Source organism: Calypte anna, chromosome 1 (assembly GCF_003957555.1).
Source record: "Calypte anna isolate BGI_N300 chromosome 1, bCalAnn1_v1.p, whole genome shotgun sequence".
NCBI lineage: Eukaryota > Metazoa > Chordata > Aves > Apodiformes > Trochilidae > Calypte > Calypte anna.
Window position 1 is genome coordinate 130,092,068 of NC_044244.1, and position 16,451 is coordinate 130,108,518.

The 16,451-nt window shown below is 40.8% G+C and overlaps 1 protein-coding gene across 2 annotated transcripts in view; it reads left to right on the top strand.

The window, feature by feature from the left end:
• The window catches only part of DHRSX (dehydrogenase/reductase X-linked), a 169,004-nt gene that overhangs the window by 25,466 nt on the left and 127,087 nt on the right, over window positions 1-16,451 (top strand). For both annotated transcript variants that reach the window (XM_030446439.1, XM_030446450.1), the window contains one exon: window positions 11,992-12,099. In XM_030446439.1, coding sequence (XP_030302299.1) covers window positions 11,992-12,099 — 108 coding nt within the window. The remainder of the gene's footprint in view (window positions 1-11,991; window positions 12,100-16,451) is intronic.

Sequence of the window (16,451 nt, forward strand, 5' to 3'; positions counted from 1 at the left end):
TTACGATATTGGGAATTGTGATACACTAGCCTATAGTCTATAGGAATATGTTAATATTGTCAATACTGTATTAATTTTTTAATAATTAAAAAGTGGTCTTTTTAAAAGTATAGATCACAGAGTGAAGTATAAACTGCTTTCTGTTGGCTTTTTAGTTCCAGTACTATGCTAAAAAGCCAGTAGCAATATTTTGCTTTTGGTTTGAATTTCCAGTTTGACCATAAATAAGTAGGTCAATCTTTCCAGTTTGACTGTAAGTAAGGAGATCACTTTTTGCTTTGGTTTCTTCCTGTGAAAGTGCTGATTAATATCTGAGTTTCAGCATTTGCTGAGCTTGGGATACTGTAAACATTCTCCAGACTTGAAAGTTTATGACAGACCCTTTCTACCATGGAAAGTTTGGGGGCTTAGCTGCTCAGACTGATTTCTACATTATTTGGGATTAAATCAGGAGTAGCAGCTGTTGGTTTTGTTCCTGAAGTGTCTTTGTAGTAAAACAGCAAGCCCAATATTTAGTCTCTGAAATGAAGCTTCTGCATTGCTGCCACTTGTGAGATGTATTCAGTTTGTAATGTACTAACAGACATGTTACTCTTGCCCTTTCTCTTCTCTAGCTTCAAACTCACTATCATCACCTTTGCATTTTTAGGTCAAAATGATAACCTAAATTCCTCACAATTAGATGTGAAATTTTAAAATCCTAGGAATTCTTTGCCTTAAGTCACTCAGACAACTGTTTCTCAAGTTTTTTTGAGATATCTGGGATTCAGTCTTTCCAAGAGGAGGCATTTTCTGGCATTACTTAAATTTAGCTTTATTTTATTTTTATGGCTTTTTACAAATTGATCACTGGATTTCTGAGCGTCTAATGGAGATATATGTCTTTTAGAGGGGACTTCTGTAGGAGAGGAAAAAAAAAAGTGTCTTTAAATGGCAAATGACTGGTGAAACTGAAACTTTCTGTTGTTAGATTGGGAGTTAAGCTGGGAAGGCTTTTGTATACTCAGGGTATGACTGAGAGCAAGGAACTGAGATGGTTTCTTACATCTTGAGGGATGTAAACCATTCTGAAATGGACTTGCATCTATTTTTTAGCTGTTTATAAAATCCTGGAGCCTGGACAGTCTTCTGTTCCCTATATACAATGAAAAGTAAATATTTTTAATGTTTCTAACTTTTGCAGGATGGGAAAAGTCATTCTGTAGGTACTAGACTATGCAGGGTTATTTCCATTTCCCCTATTTAAAACTCCTGGGATGAGCTCCTCTTTTTCATCTCTTACTTCACAACAGGAAAAAACCATAATCACAAGATGACATGACTTGAAGAGCATTTGGAAGTTTTACATAGAATGACATTGCCTGAGGTATTGCACAGTTATTTTTGCCCAGAGGGAGGGAGTATGGGAGTAAGTATCAGTAAATCTGTTCAAAAGATAACCAGATGTTTTTTCTTGATTTGAGGAGACACCTGTATGTAACTTCCCTATCTTTAGTGTGACTGGAGTGAAAGCCAGAGTAACATTTAGTAGGTAAATATATAAAAGGAATGAAAGATAAGCAGAGCAGAGAATACACGGCAAATGGAAATATGACCTTTTCTATTCTTGTGATACAATTTTCCCATGTAAGAAATTATATGGGTAAATGGGCCCATTAAATATATGCATATGTGGGGATGAGTACTGTCTTGGAGCTAGTGTTGAGTTCTTTTCCTGGTGCTTTCAGCATTTGTCTTCCACATGCAGGGTGTGGCTATCCAGTATCTTGTAAAGAATTACTGTGATTTCTTCACATTATTGCAACAACAGCTTTGCTCTAACTTCACAAAGGTCTGTGTTAGGTTTTTGCAGAGTGCCTCTTCTGAGGGAAGCCAGGGCTGCTCACACATCAGTCGCCTTGGCTGAGCAGAATTGGTGCTGTGCTCTTCAGCCACTGCCCCTGTCAGAGCCCCAGGGTGTCCTACACACCTCTCCTATAGCTGGCTGTATGGCAGCAAAGCCCTCTCTTCTCTTGCAAGTGATGGTGGTTTTTCATGGCCCAATCTGAGTCCCCAGCTGGCATCTGTCCCCAAAACAAAATGGTTGCAGAGTGCAGCAAAATTTGCTGTGTAACCCCAGTGAGAAGCCTGGTGCCAAATATCTGAAATATTCTTGTTCCTCCAGACTCGAGTTTCTCCTGCAAAAAAACTGTCCCAAGGACGCTTAAGATAAAGATGACTGTGTGATGTTGCTTGATGTCTTTCCCTTCCTTCCTTCCTTCCTTCCTTCCTTCCTTCCTTCCTTCCTTCCTTCCTTCCCTTCCTTCCTTCCTTCCTTCCTTCCTTCCTTCCTTCCTTCCTTCCTTCCTTCCTTCCTTCCTTCCTTCCTTCCTTCCTTCCTTCCTTCCTTCCTTCCTTCCTTCCTTCCTTCCTTCCTTCCTTCCTTCCTTCCTTCCTTCCCTCCTTCCCTCCTTCCCTCCTTCCATCTCTTGCTCTCTCTCTCTCTTTCCTTCCTCTTTCTTCCCTCTTCCCTTCCCTTCCCTTCCCTTCCCTTCCTCCCTTTCTGTCTTTTTCTGTTTCTCCCCTCCATCCTCTTCCAGGGATCGAATGCTCTCTTATTCCTACTCATTTGTTTAGGAACTTCCAGATTATGGGCAAACCTGGATTCCTGATGAATTTTTAGCAGATTTTAATAGTGCACTGTGGTATTTCCCAAGTGTCTTGATTTGTATAATGATGTGCTCAATCCATCTATCTGGCGCTTGCAAAAATTAGATTCAAATCTCTTATCTTTATATGACTTTTGGCTAAAGGAACAAAGTACCTGAAAACAGCAAACATGGCCAGAAGTGAGATTTAGGACTGGGGAACTGCACCCTCCCTCTACTTTGGGTTTCTTTTACCTTAGGGCAGCTCTGTGTTTGTTGGGATCAAATTTCCTGATATCACTCTGTCAAAATCAGCCTGAACTTGTATTGTAAAAAGCTCAGATATATGCTTAATCAAACCATTTTTAATGCAGCTTTGTTTCCCATTCTTTTAGAGAAAGTAAATCCAGAAATGGCAAGAAAACTTCCCAGATTAACCATTGTCTTTAATTTTCTCCATTCTCAGCCTCTTCCTTCTTGGGGGAGCAACATGCAGCTTTGTTGGCAAGGTCAATGAGCCCAATGCAGAATGTCTGAGTAGGATTTATTGGAGGAAGAGGTACTTCGCAGTCAGAGTAAAGAATGCATAAATCTGTTTGGAAAATTGCCATCTATATTGTTTTTGAAAATTGCAATTATCTCTTGCTTTGTGCAGCCCTTCTGCCAAGTCAAGCATCATCACAAACTCCAGGATCGATATTACTGAGGATCCTATTTGACAAATAAACCAAAAGCACTCATGCTGCAGTTGAAAGATGTGTGAAAATGCAGCTTCCCTTGGCTCTCTTAAGCAGGCAGGACTTTGCAAAAACTTGCAAACACTCCAGTCATATTCTCTAGAAAGCAAGGATAATACATGTGCAAGTGTCCCTTCTCCAAACCATGTTTAATTTGTCTCCATACATAGCAGCAGTCCAAAGTGTCTTTGCAAGTCTCCTTGCTGGACCTTTTTATTTCTGTCTTGAGGACAATACTCTTATGCAGAGTTTTATGATTCAGGTATATTAAATTGCTTAGAGACCTGTCTCAGGTAAATACCTGGAAGTAAGGGAGAATTCTCCCTTTATCTGCATTTATCCTGTCTTTCCAAGAATCACTAGAAGAAATGCAGATAGGTGTGGCATGCAAATGAAAATTTTAGTGCAGCTTTCCATCCCCCTTCCCAATGTTGCTAGAGAGATCTCTTATCACAAGCTCGGATTTTTGAATGCCCAAAACTGTTGCTCTGAAAAAAGTTGCCTTACTTAGAGTATCTTATTTTTCTTTAACAAAAAAAAATACTTCTTTCAGTACTGTAATGCTGGTTTCTTTCTATTTACTACTGTGACAGTTTATCTTGCATCTTTTCTAGTATGTGAATTTCTTCTACTACAGTTAGGTCTTGCTGTGGATACAGGTGCTCCAGTCTTGTGATATTGAACTTTAATAATACTTGTTGCTATCTAATGCTTCTGAAGGCTCCTAGTGTGTTCATGAGATGAAAAGTAAGAGGGAGGAGGAGCTATTCTGTTTATTAATCCTTTGTAGTTCAGCTTTCCCATGAGCTGAATGAGTTATCTGGGGACAAGTCCTGGAATTGATTTTGGAAACTTGTATCTCTGGCTTCTGTGGAGGCCTGTCATCTTGTAACTATTACCATTTTTCCCTTATAAGCAAGCTGGCATCCTTGTCAAAAGCCTAAGCAAATGCTCTAAACTTACAACAGGGTCAAATTTGGGTTTTGTTTTTCAGTTGTTTTCATTGGCAGGTAAAAAAATGTCATTAGTCTGGCTCAGCAGATATTTGCTTCTAACTCTGAAGAGATATCACTTGTTCCCATGTTGATGAGGTTGGGAAGGTATGAGGATACACATAGGCTCCTTAGCTGGGTACACACACTGCTTATGTAGTCAGCATAGCTGCCAACTCTCCTGCTTTTGTGTCATTTTCTGCCTTGCTGTACTTTGGCCATTTGTCCAGGCTTGCTGGATACCTGTCACCTTGGCCTGTGTTGCAGCACTCTTTGGTTCCCAGGCTGCTGCTGGTCCAAGGACTGGATCTCTAGAGGTCACTTCCAACTCCAATGATTCTGTGGTGCTGTGATTGCCTGTGCTGCCGGAGCATGGGAGCTCTGCTGCAGTGTGGAAATGTCCTCTTCATGGAGCACAGGGCTGCATGAGTGTTCTCATGTTCAGTGTCCCAGCATGAAATACAAGGGACAGAGCTGTTAGGGCTTTCCAGCTTTTATGAAGTTCTAGTGTGAACTGTTGTGTGTGAGTTCTTTGGCACGCAGCATTTTAGGAGCTGTGTGGTGCCTCATGCAATGGCTAAATGAGAAACTTGGTCTTACGGATGTCATGGTTTTTGCTGTGGCTTTGCTAGTGGTTGTTAACAGTTTGTCTTGCCTACTGGTCGCTGTGTGGGAGGCTTCTTAAATTAGGTCTACCCCTGGCTGCTGAAATTCTTACAGCCATCTGGCTGCTGCTGTTCCATTAATAGCACCTTGAGATCCTGTGCGTTTGTAGGGAAGGGACGCATTTCCATGGTTTGGTTTCTCCTGCTGTTCTGGTTCTTCAACACCTTTCTCTTCCCATGAGTAACTCCAGGGCCAACCTGTCTCTGGTACCTCTGTTTCCTCGTGATTCCTGACTTTCACTTCCTCTGCAGAATTAAAGACAAAAGCTAGGAGGCTTGTCACCTAGCTGGGGCAAAATTCCAGTTGTGTTTGGAAGCAGGTGATCTTCCTGGGCAAATAAATCATCCTTACACAATGTGCCAATTGATCTGAGGTACACTGGACATGTTGGTCATCTGCCAGTGGATCTACATGTGTGCATGACAGTTTTCCATGAGCAGAAGGTCTGATGGCTTCCAACTGCTGAAACCAGCAGGATACCTTTTCACAGAAGGACTAGTCCGGCTGGTTGCCACCTACCTGGTTTGCAGCCTTAAAAGCCTTCAATCTTGATTGCATATTGATGTTCCTTAGGAAAAGGACAGGAAGCAGCAGAGGCAGAAGAGATTTTGGTGTGCAAATTTGGAAAGTCCATTTGCATCTGAAATATCATCTGCACAGGTTTAGGACAAGCTTAGGACCTACAACTTTTCTGCTCGTGAAATCTGGTGTCATACAAGAAAAGAAAGATTGTCTGGCTTATTCCTCAGGGCTTGAGTATCTGAAGTTGTCTCCTGATAGGATAATCCTGGAATGACTTTTTGAGTCTGGACCTTTTTTCTAATTTTCTACCAAGGCAGAAGTTTATGGAGAAATGACTGTAAGGCTGAAACAGAAGTTTCTTGCTGAAAACTGCTTGGATTCCCCCAGCGGTCTACCGATTGATCTCAGACTAGCAAAGGAATTATTTTTCTACATCTGTTTTGAATGGGGGCTTAATGGCTGTAATCTCAGCACTGCCACCATCTAAATTGAGAGGAAAGAGTCAGAGTATTTTGGGATCAGGAAAACTGCTCAATAACCTGGTGGTAGATTGAGCTGTACGAATTTCTCAGCCAACTAGAAAAACCCGACTGTGCTGTGTCCTGTGGCATTAGGTGAGGACTGACAATCATAGTTTGCCCTCTTTTCCTCACTCACTCCGGGCTGCAATACAGGAACAGCTCAAAACTTGGCACTTGTTATTCTGTCATCAAACTAAATATTCATTGTAACTTCTTTTTTTTTCTTTTCTTTTTTTTTTTTTTTTTCCATCTGTGGTACTGCCAGTTACCTTCAGGCACAGTATTTGCATGTAAATTATTCAGTTTTAGGAGGAAGGGAAAAAAATAACTGTTTGGATTTGTCTGGAGGGGTCTTTTCAGCACAAATGCCACAGGAATCCCTGTGCCAAGTGCTCAGTTCAGGAGGTGTAGGAAGGTCCTAGCATGGTGCCTCTAGGGTGACTCCTCTGACCAGCTCTTCAGATGCCTTCAGCACTGCTCGTCTTTCTTGCCAGATAAGGGATGGAGACTGATTTAAACAAGCTAAATTCTGCCTTTGGCCTTCAATGTCTTAAAAGTGAGGATTTAATGAAGAGATTAATACAAAGATACTGTATTTTAATGTCCACATGACTCATAATCTCCCACAATACACATGCTAGATTCATAAAGTAGGAGATGGAACTTTGTAAAAATTTCATACAATTTGCTTTTAATAAACCTTGAACACTTTTTTTACTTTCCCCTCAAACAGGCTGTGCTTGTTTAAAGATTACAGAATATCAGAGCAAGCAGTTGTTAAAGGGGATCTCTTCTGAGCTCTTCCTTCTGAGGTTTGCATTGTCTGTGGTCACATTTCTGCACATTCTCCAAATGTCCACATTACATTTCTGTAAAAAAATGGTTTAGTGCCACTGTTTTGATTTGACTACTTCAGTTACCCTCATCTCTACTTCAGAGTTCAGATTTTGCTAGGAAGGGCTGGTCATTGATTGGTACTGGTCACTGATGCAGGTCTGCAGTCTGGTTTATTTCTCTGTGGTCTTGACAGTTGCAGAGACATCTTAAGAGCATTATTTAAGAGTCCCTGGAAAATTAGGGTTCTTAAAAAATTACAGAATTGCCTTAGATTCTCTGTAGCACAGACTGTGTGTGAGGATGTGTGTGTACATAGATCAGATTACGGAGAAGTATATTTAAAAGGACAATAATTATTTTCAAATACCTTCGTGTCTGGAGATATTTATTACAGAATAAATCTGCCTTCTTTTTCTGCTTTAGCTTAATCCATTTGCAAAGCAGACAGGCTTATTTCTTCCAAAGTGGCTGGGATGCAGGCAAAGCCTGCAGCCTGGGAGAAGCCTTTCTCAGACTCTGGCGTGATAAAGCAGCACTTCAGGATGGCAGGCTGGTTTCTTCCAACACAAAGGGACATCAACAGCTCCTGCTTGGTCAGGGGATTTCATTAGCACCAGGGCTGTACGGTTCTCATGACCCACGGTGAGATCACTGGCATTACGCCTCTGTAATTCAGATAAGTATCTACCTACTTACCAGGAGCAGAGGCAGAGAGAGAGATAGGGTGTTTTAAATGAGGTGCAAGATGCACCTGAGGGAACCTCCCCAGGGATAGCAAAGCTGGTGGGTCTCCACTGCCTCCTGCCTGGAGGGCTCCCAGCCTCCGGCCTCTTGCACAAAACAAAGCAGTGTTTGCTGGAAAACCAGGCTGAGCCCGGGTCTGCTTTGAAAGTTTGATGTTGGGTTTCCTCATGGCTTCCCGCCGAAAAGGTGGCTGGTTTGCTAACTCCCCCTTGGAGCAAAGATGATCAGAGGGCCGGAGCTCCTCCACTATGAAGGCAGGGTGAGAGGGTTAGGGTTGTTCAACCTGGAGAAGAGAAAGATCCCGGGAGACATTATAGCAGCCTTACAGTACCTGAAGGAAAGATGGGGAGAGACTGATTGCAAGGGTGTGTAGTGATAGGACAAGGGATAATGGCTTTAAACTGAAAGAGGGTAGATTTGAGTTAGACAGTAGGAGGAAATTCCTCACTTTGAGGTGAGACACAAGAACAGTGTGGAAGAGCTGTGGTTTCCTCATGCCTGGAAGTCCTCATGGCCAGGTTGGACAGGGCTTGGAACAACCTGGTTTAGTGGGAGGTATCCTTTCCCATGCAGGGAGGTTGGAACAAAATGATCTTTAAGGTCCCCTCCAACCGAAACAATTCTATGATCCTATGAAACTCTACCTAGAAGTGGAGTTGTACTGGGAACAGGGCACTGATAAACTGCTTTTTGCTGCTGTTGCTGCTGCCTTGCACACACAACCTTAGATTTGATTTCAACCAATTTTCTTTATTTAAGAACCAGTAGTGTCTCATTTTCATGGAGATTCATTTTACATTAAAATATTTGTCTTGATGGAAACAGTACACCTTTTCTGCAGATTAAAATTAATTTAAGATTAATAGAAGTAAAATTTTAGAATTAACTAGGGGATTATTTATTCTTATGCCCCTCCCCCCTCCCAAATATGTTTTCAGTTTTTCTCTTTGTGTTTCCTGTTTTGAATGAAGTGAGCCCCATACTGAGATGTGGCATGCAGTGTTGTGTCTACTCAAAACCATGCTCTGTGGGAGATATATGCTGTAGTTGTAAATAAAATGTGTACTGGCCATTTATCCCTGTGTCCTCAGCCCTCACACCTCCCTCCGTGGGTGCTTAGGTCCTTCAAGCTAGCTGCTACAACCAGGCCTGTTTTAAAGCTTTCTGTTATATAGGATCTCACTGAATATATTTCTGCAGTGCATTCTTTCCAGCTGTCATGCTCTTCATTGCAGGCTGATAATATACCTGACTTGGGTGGCCACTGAGACCAAAAACTCCTTTTCTTTGCAGCTTTCATGGACTGGAGACGACCAGGCATTTTCTTTCATTGCCCTCTGCTGAGCACCATTTCATCACAGTGATACCTTCTATCATTTTGCTCTCCTGACTTCCCATTTTTCCTTCATGCTATTGCCACTTACCCAGTCTGCACTTCTCATTTTCTTTTATTTGTTTTCTTCTAAATGAAACAATTTTGTACTAGAATATCACTTCTTATTCAATAGGTAGATACAATGGTGCAGTAAGGGAAATGAGAGCACCTGTATACAGTATGCAAAATCCAAATGTCAGGTTGGCAAGGTGGTGAGAGGAGGAGAAGGTAGAAGAGGAGAAGGCACTTAGGCCCAAAGAAAAGCAATTTCTCTTGAGGAAATTCCTTTTCTTGGTGTCAGAGTATTTTTTTCAGCTATAGTGAAATAAAAATGGAAATATTTTTTATTTTTTTTTTCTCCGAATTCTGTGTCCAAACACACAGGTGAAATGGAACAAAAGATAAATGAGGAGAGAGAGCTCTGGGAAGAAAGCAAACCTCACATTTTTGCAACTTGTTCTCTCATGTGTCAGCAGAATTTTCAATGTAGATTATGACTGCATGAACAAAACTTTAAAAGAAAATTACTTTATGGATTTGATTGAGCTCACAGGATTTTTTTTTACAAGTAGATATGCATCTGCCACATGCAAAATTTACACATATATCTGTCATGGCCTATCTTTCTGCTTTAGCACCGAGGCAATACCAGTGCTCCCTCTCAGGATTTAAAGCTCTTGTGCCCCTCAGGAGAGGCCTCAGAATGGCTCTTGCTGCATGGACTCAACTGAGCCAAGAGACATTTGCTTTGCCAGAGTCCATTTTTCATAGTCTTACATTTTTGAGCAAACAAGCTTGAAAAGCCATTTGATTCAGATTTGCCTGCCCTCTTGCAAAGACTTTTGCCCCGTTCCTCATTGAGGGACCTGTTGCCTCTTAGTACACCCTTGGTACAAAGCAATGTGTTCTTGTTCTCGTGTAGTCTAAAACACTGAATGGTGAGCACATACTGGTCCCTCTTTTTATGAATGCAGGCAGTGATTTTTCACTCCAGGGATGAAAGGACTTGAGATTATATATCCTTGCCAAATTCAGGCATATCCGGTCACACTGAGACACAAGGGCTATTCACATGGAGGTGACAATTTGTTTCACACTAAGCACATTCAAAGAACATTCATTTTTCTTCCTCTTTAAAATCTTTCTTTCCTCTCTGCATTTTCAAAAAATGCAAAAGTGCTTTTTTTTTTTTTTTCCCCCACATTGCTGACAGAAAAGACCACGAAGGCCAAGTCTAATAAAGTAATGCACAATGAAAAATACTATCCATAGTGAACAATTTACTCAAGTATTTATCGACTGGTGTAGCTTTAATTTCTAGGCTTAACTATTGAAAAATATGTGAATGTATCATTGAGAGTTTATTAAGAGAAATATTTTCGGTGAAAATTGCAGGACTGCTTATAACTAAATGAAGTCCTTTAGCCTTCTTGACAATGTTTTATTTAGCTCAACACCTGCATGTATAGATACCAGTGTAATAATAATTAACTTTTAAATACTTGCAATCAATTCTCACTCTGTGTGGATGGAAAGAATCACATTGTTACCTGAAGAGAACTTAAATTCATATTGAATCGTGCTGGAAAGAACTATGTATTTCAAAGCAGGTGAAATCTGAGTCCTTTTTGAAGTTGCTGAGAAGAAAGCTGCTGGTATCAGCATGAGTCTTGTGCTTCATAACCATATAAAATGTGAGCTTGTGTTGTACAACAAAACAATACCCTAAAAACCTACAAATGAAAATACAAAGTGCTTTGATAGATGAAAGTTGGCATTTTTTTTACTTTGCTATCTATAACATTGCCTATAGACACTGCACCACAGCAAAACAAAATACTCAGTGCCTTTTTCCCTGTCCAAATACCTAGCAGCTTCTTCTGAAAACCAGAAATTCATCTCAGCCTCCTGAAGACCACAAGTTGCTTCATATGAAAGATTTGCCACCTCATAGAAATAAATAATTTTAAAAATCCCATTTGCTATTTGATCTATATTCCATGCCCTCTCCCCCAAGCAGTTAAACTAAACCATCTTTGCTCTCCTTTGGTGGGAGGGCTCCCTCCATCTTGGAGGGATGCTCTTGGCACCCCATGGCTGGTGTGAGAACTGGCAGTCAGGGTGGCTGCTACCCCAAAGCAGACATCCCAGCCACTTTTTGGTGGTCAAAGGGCTGCCTGGGGACAGAGGAGGTGTGGATGGTGGGTCTAAGCATCGCCTGGCAGTGGTGGTTTTGAGACTGTGCCCTGCCTGCTGGGCTGCATGTTGCCCTGGGTTGAGAAGCTCTTGTGGGGGCAGAGGTGATGGGGGTTGGCCACAGGTGTCAGGGGTGCTGGTTTCTGAGGTGGGTGGGAAAAGCAGGTGGGTTTTTTTGTGCAAAAAATTTCTCCCTCCTTCCTCTGGGAGCCAGGACCCTGCGACTTTCAACAAGGGGTTGCTCAGTTGTGCAGGTAAATTAGGCTGACCAGCTCCTGCCCTTTAGAAGTGTTGTGTTGGACTGAGCTATTTGCTGTTTCCCCATGTTACTGGTAGAGGCCTGTCCTTCATCATTCAAAAAGTTTGTAGCATATCATGCTGCCCTTTGAATTTTTTTCCCCTTTGCATGTGAAGTAAACCACCTCTGAGCTGACTTGTAACAGCTGTCACCTTGCTCTGTAACAAAATTAAGGTGAAAATTGTAAAGGGCAGATTACTGTGGGATGACAAAGTGTATGCAACTAGACATGAGAAACTTTCTGAAGTTGTTTCTCTTTTTATGTGGTCAGCTCCAGTCTAGTGCAGTAGATAATGGCAGATGCTCTATAACTTGTGTTTCTGTTGAGAGCTGGAATCTCAGAGTTGCTTCTGAGGTTGTTTATTAGCTCAGCTTATGTGGTCTATTAAGCATACGTCTCTTTAAAATACATCTTAACTTCTTAATCATGTTACTTTGATGAGCTAACCTTACATTATTTCTTTTTCTTCATACAGTTTTCCCTACACAAAATGGAAAGGTTGCTATAGTGACTGGAGGTGCTAAAGGAATTGGGTACGAAACTGTGAAGCATTTGGCACGACTTGGCATGCATGTTATAATAGGTAAAGTAGTTATTTTCCTAATATACTTTTTTTTGTTTCAAAAAGTATTTTTTATTTCTTTTAAGGAGTATTTTCTTTCCAGAATAAGTAAAGATATGGCAGGGGAAGGCAGGAGAGGGTTTTGCTAGTATTTAGCACAAGCAAAGATTTGATTTATGTTTTGCTTTGTGAGATCTTAAAAGAAAAGTAGAAGAGGGTTTTTTTTATGCCAATTTTAGAAGAGTTATGGAAGAAGAAAACAACAAAGTCATGAAAAAATACTTAAAAATATGGTTATTGCAAAAATATTCTATTATCTTTTTGCTGAGGATGGACTGTGCTGGGATGTTTAGGGTGCACGTGTTCATTAAGAACAAAACTAAAGAAAGCCTTGGAGTAGTATTTCAATGTGTAGTGAGGGATGATTGATTTTATAAGGGCAGAGGAAGCCTTATGACTCCATCCTTGCAAAAGTTGCACGTTTACTTCTCAGTGTGTCACTGTAGGTAGCCTTTGTGGGCAGGGCAAAGAAATATAAATCAAGAGTGGTTCATTCATGACAGGCTGGACAACTCCCCTCCTGCAAGTGTCTGTGTTTCTTCATTGAAAATAAAGAGTTTATAAGGTGACCATGTAAGACTGAGACACCTGAAGTTAGGATAGGTGAATTTTGCTAGGAACTCAAAAAATGTCCTAAACATACAATTTTTTCTCTGTACTGCAGATAACGTGAGACTTTTTTCAGCTTTCTGTACTAGACATATACATGCACTAACATATCTACTAAATCAGTATGTAACTCTTATGTCCTGCCTTATGGATAGAAGAGGAAGGTAACTGATTCATAAATCGCCTCATTACAATTAAATGTCACTCAAGGTCTGTATTTGGGCATTAGCTTTAATTAAAGCTATAGAAGCAATAACTCATAAAGACTGATACTTCACTTATTATAAATGTGCAGGCTGCCTGGTCATAAAGACTGATGCTTTGATTATAACAAGTCCCAATACATATATATTCAAGATGTGTGACCTGGGAAAAATCACAGTAGGCCTTGTGCTACTTAATAATTTTAGGAAGGAAAAGAGAGGGAACAAGAGAAGAAGAGTTAGACAGAAAACCACCAATCCTGTATTTGTCTGGCCAGCAGGGGAGGGTTGGTGTTGGTGAAGCTCCCAAAGCCCACCATCACAGCTTCTCCTTTTTTAGGCAAGTTTCACTTAAACAATTGTTTTGCAATGATGAATAAGCATGGTTGAGACATATCATGATTGAGCAACTGGAGCAGCCTCCTGCCCTCTCTGCTCCTCCACCGTTATCTCTGTAGGGATTCATTCCTCTGGAGTGCAAAGGAGGTTTTGTTCCAGGGCTTACAATGGTGTTGCATTCCCTGAGGGACAGTCACACACAGTAACACCATGAATACCCATATGATTAAAATGTTGCATTTTGGTCCCTTTACCTTTCTTTAACTTCATTTTTACCTAAACATTGTGACTTTTACACCATTTGTGTACATGACTTTTGCATCACTGAAGGCTGGTATTTCATAATGCAGTAGCAAGCTGTCGGTGCCATTTTTTTTAGCTTTTATACAGAATGTACTCTCTCTAAAATTTTGTATACAAATCCCTTGAGAAGAAAAACTAACAAGAACCACAGGAAGCAATACACAAGAGCATAGTAGTCATGTATTTTTAGTCTACTGCAGTCAGCAACTAGTGGAATTGCCCTGGAATTGTATAGGTGTTATGTGGAGTACCACTTAGTCATACATGTTTTAATAGATATGTCAAAACAAACACCTGCAAAAGTGTAAACAGATGCTGCTGTATGTAGCTAGATGCTAGATGAGCTAATGTAGCTAGACATAGCTAATGATGCCAGTATGAATATTTCACTAAAGGATTCTCTTTTCATATTTAAGGTGGACTACAAAAATGTACTCAGTGAGAAAACTGAAACACAAGTTTTCTTCTTTTTGCATAGGATGATGGAAACATGGCATATTGTTACTTTTTTTCAAGATTTATTTTATACCATTTAATATTTAGGACATTTTGTGTAACAAAATTCAATGTGAGGGAGGGACCTTAAAGATCATCCAGTTCCAACTGCCCTGCCATGGGCAGGGACATCTCCCACTAGACCAGGTTGCTCCAAGCCCTTTCCAGTCTGGTTTTAAACACTACCAGGGATGAGGAATTCGTAAGTTGTCTCGGCAAGCTGTTGCAGTGTGTCACCACCCTCATAATGAGAAATTTCTTCCTATTGTCTAACCTAAACCTACCCTCTTCCAGTTTAAAGCCATTACCCCTTGTCCTGCCACTACATGCCCTTGTAAAAAGCCCCTCCCCATCTTTCCTGTAGGCTTCTTCAGTTACTGGAAGGCCACTATAAAGTCACCCTGGAGCCTTTTCTTTTTCAGGCTGAACAACCCCAACTCTCTGAGCCTGCCTTCATAGGAGAGGTGCTCCCAGCCTCTTCTAAAATCTTCTAAAATCTCTAAGAAAGCTGATTTTTTTCTACTCACAACCCCCTCTCATCAATCTCATTCACTGCCACTCACACCCATCCTCTCACAAGCACCCAGATGTGTGTGCCTCTGTGGTCTTGGTGAGTGTCACTTGTGTGCAGCATGGGAAAAGGCATAACAGCTAGCAAGTCCTTATCCTGCCCTTCTGGTTCTTCTTGACTGGAAATGGCAAGCTGGTTTATGGACAGATCTTTTATACCCTTTAGGAGTCATCAGTTCTTTATACATTTGTCCTTCTCCGGAGTATAAGACTATGCCTATAACCTATTTTCTTGGTCAGCTAACAGGCACAGTGATGGTATGGGTGATATGCCACAACCTTGATGTTGATATTCTCCTGGTGTCAGAGTGCATGGTCATCTCCTGACAAGTCCTCTGTGCTCTGTCCTTGACCTAGAACATGAATGGTGTCCTGAAAACATGTTCTTTATTTTCTGTTAGACATTCTTTTACCTCTCTGCTTTGCTGTTTCTTCTGGTTCTTACAGATACACGTTTCCATTCACTCTTCATTTGTACCAACCCTAATATTCACATTACGAATCTCTACAAATGTAAATTAATGAAATTAATTATAGGAAGCATTTGATGAGTAAGTTTTTAAACTGATTCAATTATTTCAGACAGACTCTGATCTAGTGAGTCACAGCCATCTTTGCCTGTGAAATTCTTCAGAGCAGAGAAGCCCTGTCAGTAGAATAGATAGTCACAGGCTTTGTTCCAGCAGCAAGATTAAAACAGTCTCAAAATCACATTAAATGCAATGACTTTCCATCCTTGCTGTTAAATGTTGGCCTCAAGTGTCCAGAGTATGCTTAAAATACCTGTTGGCACATTGGCATACAAGCAAAGATTTAAGTCTCAAGACAGCAGCTGTGCTCGAACTTTCTACTCTAGAAATGTTTTCACCCTATGTTTGTATATAGGCAGGAACTTAGATGAAAGAAGTGTCAGTGTTAGCTGAGTTTGGGCTTTCAGGGGAGACTCCCATGTAGCTCACAGTAAATACTTTGTCCATTCACTGAATGCTTCTTTCCCATTACAGGAAGCAAGTAGTGGGAATATTTAGCAATAAAGAATGATCCCCCTGGAGTGGGCAAATGACTCAAACATGAATGTCTAATGCAAAGATGATTCACCACTTGGGATGAATGTGACTTTTACTCCATTTGACGTTTTAGAGGAATAAATGTTTGAAGTATGTGGAAACAAATCAGTAGAAAGCATGTTGCCTTGTGGAGCACGAATCCTCACCGCATGAAAGGGCAATGGGCTCACTTGGAGCATTTTCAGCAAGTGGTTGCACAGTGCTTTTGCAGCTTCTTCCTTTCCAGTCCCAGCACTGATTCACAAGGGTCCTTTCTCCTGATGATGATCTCCCTCTCTGGATGCTGTTTGCCCTGCCCTCAGCCTCTTACTGGGACGAATTTAGAAAATTTACACAATTTAGTACTTGATAACTAAGCTTCTATTTTCATTTCCAGAGAGAGGAGGTAAATGACACCCAGTTTTTGGTGCCTGTTGACCACTAGCTGAGATTGAAGATGGTTTTTTGTGTGGACTTACAAATAAACGTGCTGTTGGCAAAAAGAACATTGGAAATTAAGACAATCCAGACAATTTTATAACAAGGTTCCGTTTGGTTCACAGTGTTGGCCACTGAACAGTTTGTGTCTGAATTTAGACTGATGAGAAGCATAAACTCTTCATATGCCTTTCATCCTTCATTGCTGGGGTTTAATTTTAAGAGGGTTCTGTGAGTGGATGTAAAAGTTGTTGACTTAAAAAGGAGAGCTTGGGTTTGATTTTTCCCTTTTTTCTTTGTCAGAACATTA